The sequence below is a fragment of the Pseudophryne corroboree genome, chromosome 2, assembly GCF_028390025.1.
Source record: "Pseudophryne corroboree isolate aPseCor3 chromosome 2, aPseCor3.hap2, whole genome shotgun sequence".
Taxonomy (NCBI): Eukaryota; Metazoa; Chordata; class Amphibia; order Anura; family Myobatrachidae; genus Pseudophryne; species Pseudophryne corroboree.
In genome coordinates, this window is record NC_086445.1 from 926,826,751 (window position 1) to 926,834,320 (window position 7,570).

At 40.4% G+C, this 7,570-nt stretch overlaps 1 protein-coding gene across 2 annotated transcripts in view; it reads left to right on the plus strand.

The window, feature by feature from the left end:
* The window catches only part of MTMR4 (myotubularin related protein 4), a 253,888-nt gene extending 246,731 nt beyond the window's left edge, over positions 1-7,157 (plus strand). For both annotated transcript variants that reach the window (XM_063956193.1, XM_063956192.1), the window contains 3 exons: positions 283-393; positions 4,029-4,117; positions 4,516-7,157. In XM_063956193.1, the coding sequence (XP_063812263.1) occupies positions 283-393; positions 4,029-4,117; positions 4,516-4,693 (378 nt within the window). In that variant the 3' untranslated portion in view covers positions 4,694-7,157. The remainder of the gene's footprint in view (positions 1-282; positions 394-4,028; positions 4,118-4,515) is intronic.
* The last annotated feature ends 413 nt before the right edge of the window (positions 7,158-7,570 follow it).

Consider the following 7,570-nt stretch of genomic DNA (forward strand, 5'->3'; position numbering starts at 1 on the left):
CGGCGAATGCTTCTGCCTGTCAATCAGGCAAAGGCGATCGCAGGGCTGAGGCGCATGCGAAAACGCACAGCACCGATTAGATCTGAATTAGGCCCATAGTTATGTGTCCCATGGTGGGTTGTTGTTTTTTTGGTTCTTTACTTGAAATAAATCCCTAGTATGTATTTGTAACTCTGACATTACGCAATAGTTTATAGATGTATTTGTGCATATTTGTAGGGAACACTGATAATATTCAGTTACTTTTCTAAACCACTCTCTCTATGTGACAAATACTAATAGACCTGTGTAAAGGAGTCCGATGGCAGCGACATGGATGACCTGTATTCTGACAAAAGTGAGGACCGACTTTCAGAGGCCAGTTGGGAGCCACTGGATAAGAAGGACACTGAGGTAAATGGGCTCTTTCCCTTTTGATCAGAATCTTCCCATACAGTAGCTACGCTGCTACCTTAAAAAAAAATAACTTAACTACAAGTTGAGTTTTATAAAAAGAGCACTTTCAAATAACAAAATAAAAAAAAAGGTATTTGTGCATATAGCCATGTCGTACACACGCAATAATTATGGAATGTGAAGATAAGTCGGATCTGTGTAGGATATAAATCCCTATACAGCAGGGAGATGTGTGTATTTGTTAGTTTTGGTAGTTGCAATCATTTTAGTCATTGTTTAATTTCTCTTAGAAATTAACTTTTTTGGGGGGGATCTGATTACTATGCGTTTTATTAAAACTGGATTTTTATACTTATGTTGAATCCTCTGACTACATTGGGGTACACTGGGTACTGTGTTATATAGGCTCCCTTAGGATTCTGCTACTTTAACAATATTTAACAAGTTAATCTCTCCCCTATACCCACATCCTGCAGGGAACTCTGCTATTTTCTATCCATGCTCCACGGGGCGAAACAAAGAGAATCTGTAGATAGAGGGACTAACCATAATATCAGAAAAGAAGAACCTTACACTTCTTTAACAAGAAAAAACAAAAAACAAGAAAAGCAGCATAATCAGGGTGGGCGAACGGGCCATGTCCCCCAATGGAAACATCAAGAGCAGCGTAATCAGGGCAAGCGGCCATGTCCCCCAATGGAAACATCAAGAGCAGCGTAATCAGGGTGGGTGACAATGTCCCCCAATGGAAACAACAAGAGCAGTGTAATCAGGGCGGGCGACAATGTCCCCCAATGGAAACAACAAGAGCAGCGTAATCAGGGCAGGCGGCCATGTCCCCCAATGAAAACGACAAGAGCAGCGTAATCGGGGCGGGCGGCAATGTCCCCCAATGGAAACACCAAGAGCAGCGTAATCGGGGCGGGCGGCCATGTCCCCCAATGGAAACAAAAAGAGCAGTGTAATCAGGGTGGGCGGCCATGTCCCCCAATGGAAACAACAAGAGCAGCGTAATCAGGGCGGGCGGCCATGTCCCCCAATGGAAACAACAAGAGCAGCATAATCGGGATGGGTGGGCCAGGATGGGTGGACAGGCCTAGAAACACCAGCCTCTGGAAGTCTGCCAAGTTAGATTTCTGGTAATTGGTAATCCAACCATAGTCTCCACAGTCTGTGCCACCACTTTGCAATGTTTCTGAAGCAGAGTCAGGTACACTGCCTTGATCAATATATTGTCCAAATAAGGAATGTTTTTCAGACCCCAGAAATGGCCACTATATTATTATTAAACACCTTTGGAGTGTTTGCCAGACTTAAAGAGCACAACTAATAGTGATGGGACAAAGCATTTATAGATGCGAGGAACTCATTTTTTTCCCCGATGCTGATGATGACCAATCTCAACTTCCATCCTCAACTTGTCTACCTGAACATAGGCATGGAGCGATTTGAGGTTCAGGATAGGCCAAATGCTTTGCTGTTTATCTGATCCATGCTTACACTGCTTCATTACAACAATAGCTGTTTTCATTAAAGACAAAGGCGTTTATTTTTTAAGTGTCAGGTTCTAAAACCTGGCGCTTCAGATCAGGTTTATGCCCAAAATTTAAAAACTGTAAAAGCATTGCCTTTTTCAATTTCATGCATTAAACCAAACACACATTAGATAAACCCCCAAGCCTGTTTTCCTCTAGACTGCCATGTGCGAGGAGCAGTAAACAGGCTTCTCCTTGATGGGCACAAAAAGAATAAAAAATAAATAAACCCTCACTCTTACAAAAAGAATAACAAATAAATAAACCCTCACTCTTACAAAAAGAAAAACAAATAAATAAACCCTCACTCTTACAAAAAGAATAACAAATAAATAAACCCTCACTCTTAATAAACTTACAGGTAGGAAGGAAGCCTTCCCACCTACCACCTGGCTATTCTTACCAATTACTGGCAGAATATAAAATCCTCTGAGAAAAGCAACATTGTTTCTAAAGTCATCTTACATTCCGTGTCTGCCTCCCTGGTCTTAAACCTGAGGATACAGTGTGCGGAGACCACCAAAGCCAAACTTCTGGACCCAGTTAGGCTAGATTCCAGTGCTGCGTCCCCCAAATATTGACTCTTTCCAGAGTAATCAACGGATACCATTAATTTTGGCCATGGCCTCCTTGAATGCAAACCCTCCAAAGGTCAATCAGACTATTTTCAATGGCCTTATTGACCCAAGACAAGGCAAAAATGGATTATTGAGAGGCGATTTACATACATTACATTTTATGATGGTGTAAATTTTTCTGTTCATGCGATCATTAAGAGCTAAAGATCAGAATAGCCGGTTACCTTAGACAGCTATTGGAAGTGTTCACTTCTGCTGGATTTTCCCATTATTTTTCTGGTATTGCCTTTAAAATGGTGTCAAGAATTTGCTTTCTGCGCAAAATGTGAAACCTTCATTCTGGTTTAGTCCTGGCTTTGCAGAGCATACTTTGTAGCTGCTGTATAGATTGAAAGCATAGCAATACCTTTTCCTCCTAACCGCAGATTGTCATGTTCTGCTGATTTCTCTCTGTCCTGAATGTTCAGCGCCATGCATACTGTGCACACACCTCAACCCACTGTGGCCTTGTAGAGTCCTCACTAACCTACAAGGAATATTCCAAGTACGTTTCCTCCACTACCTTACCTTAATTTTGAGTCTCACCCACCCCAAGGCCGGACTGTGATGCTTCCAAGACATAGCCAAAGAGTATTTCTCTTTTGTCCTCTCCAGTCATTAATAAATAATCACCAGACCCTGCACTAACTTAATGCAAGGCAGTGCACCCATATCCGTTTATCTAAAGGCATGGAGACTATACGTGATGACCTCCTCCAAAAATTACTCTGTTTCACCGGGGGGTCAGTCACTAAGGGTTCAGTGAAAGAGGTGGAGGGACCTTCATCTACTACCTGGGAACTGCAGAATAAATTGCGCCAGGGATCTAGTCCAGGCTAGTTTTGCCAGCACCTATGTCAGCTCGCAGACTGTGTGCGTAAGGCATCCATTCTTGGTAGACCATTTGCATCACAGATATAAAAAGTTACGCACCAAGTCATGGACCTGGAACTACTCACTTTTTTAAACATGAAAGGTGCAAAAAAGGGAATTAAAGGCAAAAACACGATACACTGTAGATATATAATAACTAGAACCCAAAACAAAATCGGTACCAAGAAAGATACACCCCCACCCCCAGTAATTGGTCCCGGTCTAGGATGAGCCCGTCTCCCACCCATATGTCATCCTGCCTCCTAGATTGGCCCCCAGGAGCTTTTGGTAAACCTAACCACCACCAAAAGAAACAGATTCGAAATAAATAATGTTTCTGCTAATAATGTTAATAAATACATAAATGTGTTTATTGTGTGCCAGCAGCCCTTATTAAGTTTAATTAATAAATGTGTTTAATATTATTAGCATCCAGTTTGGCATATAGATAATTGCATCTTACAAAAACATAAGATGATTCATTTCAAAATGCATTGAGCATTGGACGCCTTGGTAATTACTATGTGTGAAAAGCAGCCAGTTTTGTGTGCTTAATTAATTAAATAAACTTCTAGAATGTAACCTTTTAATGTTACTTTTTATAAAGGTCACAAGATGGGTACCGGATCACATGGCATCACATTGTTTCAACTGTGACTGTGAATTCTGGTTGGCTAAACGGAGGCATCACTGCAGGTAAATTAGCTTTGTGTTTGGGAATAACGGAGGGGTTTTCTTTTTTTTATTGTATCAGAGAGGGCACATTTTCATTGGTGTTCTTTTTATGTGCTTAGAGACACATGGTCATTTCTACTCTTCAGTTATAGGGGGATATTTATCAATTCTTGGAGAGAGATAAAGTACCAGTCAGTCAGCTCCTAACTGCCATATTACAGGCTGCGTTTGAAAAATGAAGTTAGGAGCTGATTGGTTAGCGCTTTCTCTCTCTCCAGACTTTGATAGCTCTCACACCTATCATCTTAAAACTTATGCAGTGGAGGGAACACTGCATAACTCGTTTATAATTTTATAATTGCTGAAATTACACGTATGGGTGTTTTTCCCGTGTTCTAAGCCTTTTTTTTTTCTTCTAGGAACTGCGGAAATGTTTTTTGTGCCGACTGCTGTCATTTGAAGCTCCCTATTCCTGACCAACAGCTCTACGACCCCGTCTTGGTTTGCAATACGTGCTATGACAACATTCAAGTCACACGAGCTAGGGAGCTTATGTCCCAGCAGCTGAAGAAACCACTAGCAGCAGCATCAAGCTGAGTGCTAGCAACAAAACAAAAAGAAAAGTCTGGCTTTAAGCTTCTCCTTTAGTTCCTCACAGCCAAGATGAAGTGTTGATGGGATGGCGTGACTGCTAATATGTAAGCATGCCGGTGAACAAATGCTTCGGAAGTAAGCAACACACCGGCTTACCATAGCATTATATTTGCGCACCAAGACAGGTTTGTTACCCACACAGAAGTGTAGGATTTGGCATGGACTGCTAGGGGTTTCCCTACCAGTTAGAAGATTTTTGGTTCCTGCTTTCTCTAGCTCCGGTTGTTGAGGGTTTATTAGGAATGTGGTCAGACAATCCAGTTTCCCGGCAAGAGCCTAGAGAAGAAAGGTGTCAAGAAATCCAGCTGCATTTCCCTTGTTAAAGGTTTTTTTTTTTTCGTTGTTTGTTTTTTTTGTAAACAAAGATCCAATTGTGTATATTTTGTCGTATTGTTCTCTCCTGATTGGGACATGATCCTTGCTGCCTTCTATCTTGTGTTCCTGGAGTAATCTGAAAATTTGGTCAAAATGTTCTTGGATTATTATTTTTTTGTTTCCCAGACTGTGGCACCATTTGATATGCAGGGTTTACATGTAAATACTAGGGTAATAGTGTGCTACAAAACTGTGAATATGAACCCTTTTCTCGCTATAGGAGTATGCTGCAGTATGAAGCTGGCACCTTTCGCGGCAAAGGGTCTAAGTATGCGAGTTCCTCCACTTGTTTGTCTTGAGCTTTAGGGCTTTAAACACCCCCCAGTTCTACTTTGATATCTTCTCGTTTATGTGTCTGTAAAAGTCCTTTATATTTTTTTTTATGTCTCTCTTTTGTTAATACTATTTTTCGAATCCTTTAAACTTGATTCCTGAGTGGTTAAAAAACAAGTGTCCCTTGGAAATGTAGGTCTTGGCTGTTCTTCTGTTTCCATTTGAGGGGCTTCATATTAAATGCTGCTATTTCGATTTTTGTGCACTTAACCAATGTAACTTAGACAAGGGACAAAATGTTAATACCAAAAGGTTTCGTGATGCCAGATTAATCTTCTTTGTTCTAATATTGATCTGTAAAGTGCCACTTTGTTACATATAAATCAGCCATTACGTGTCGTGGGTTGCTTCGGATTTTTGTAAATACATGATTCTTGCTGACTTTGATTTTTCCAGCAATCTTAAAAAGCCAACAGCAGTTTGCAATCAGGTGATTTGGCTCCTGACAAGGAGTGGGAACCCAACTCCACTTGGGGAAAAAGGACGACAAAGACTTAGCAGCAAGATTGCTGGTAGTGGAATCATTTTAACATAGTCTAGTTCTATATAAACACACTATGCGGTCTTTTGGAGGTGACACCAGTTGTGCAGCTGTTCCAGAAGACACTTGGTTAATTATTTCTATGCAGCGCCTATTTTACCCCATCCGCTTTACAATTTTGGTACATTATGGTTCTGTGTAATAGAACGTTTGTTAGACAATATCTTCTCACCTGAATTGCATGGCTGCTTCCTGGGAATTGACAGGTAAATGTTGATGTTGTCACCTATTGAAAGAGGTATGCCGTTAATACAGTAAGGTAGGTAGAGTTATCACTGCCTGTATTTAGCATTGGTTATTAAATTATGTTCCACTCCTCATACTCAAATAGAGGATCATATTTTCTGTGCAATCTAGGAATTGTGAAAGAGCCATAAGCTTGGGCCACTCTAGCACTTCTGTTCAACTGATGCTCCAATAAGTGAGCGCCCCCTGCAGTGCACTTGAGGTACTTTAAACACTGGACCAGTTCTCAAATGTAGATAGGAATTCAAGCAAACCAGTTTCCTTTACACGACTGAGTCAGCCATTTTGTGGACATGGCAAAGGTTTTGGAGAGTGCAGCCTATCACTAGAATAAGGACCGGTGACATCAATTTAAAGGGTCCTTGTCATTGGCTACATTTTTATGAATATCGTTTCATCCCAAAAAATGGCTGCCCCCAGTGTGTTAATGTGCACTGTACAGGAGACCTTATGCATCACTGATAATTATTGGCCTACTTGTCAGGCATACCTTACATTTAAATCTGTGCGCTAGACATCCACCCACATACTGCATTGTAATTTGCATAAGGAGTTCTAGCAATGAAGGATATGTTTGCGTTGTAGCTGCCTCTTTCCGATAGCACACGCCATGTTCCTTTCCCAGGAGGACATTCTATTGTGATGTGGAAATGTTCATGGAGAAATATTCCATAACTGTGTGTTCTGTGGAAAAGCAATGCATTATGTACGTATGTTATCCCATGTTCCCCAAAGCAGAGCATTTGGGAAGGGATTGCTCTTGTAGGGTTGCACCATAGATCAACGGTCTGACCTGAGGGTGCAAGCAAATAAAATGTCAAGACAGAATACATCTCTGTAAAATATTATGTGTACAACATGAAATGTGCTGTGACGGTGAAACACTTCGAAATAAAACTATTATACCAGTGATACTCTGTCATTCTACTTACAGATTCTATTTAGAATGTGTTTGGTGTAAAGACAAATAAATCAACCATTAAACAAAGTGTAATAAATCTGTGGTATTGAGTATCTGCATTTTTCAAAATGATTTTTTTTATTGATTATAACTGAGCTGAAAAAAATGGGAAGAAAGTATACACTTTTATTTTGTTTATTAACATTTATATCGCGCCAGCATATTCCATTGAGCTATACAATTGCTTAATTTTTTAATGACGTAATATCTGTACAAGTCATCATGTAATTCACATTCTGTTTATTTTTTTTCTCCTTTTTCGGAGGCTTATATTTAGTTTTTACAGTTGACCCTATTTCCTGTGAATTGTTGCTTTCGAAACAATTAGATCTACTGGTCTAGTGTCGGTACTGGGCCTGTCTAT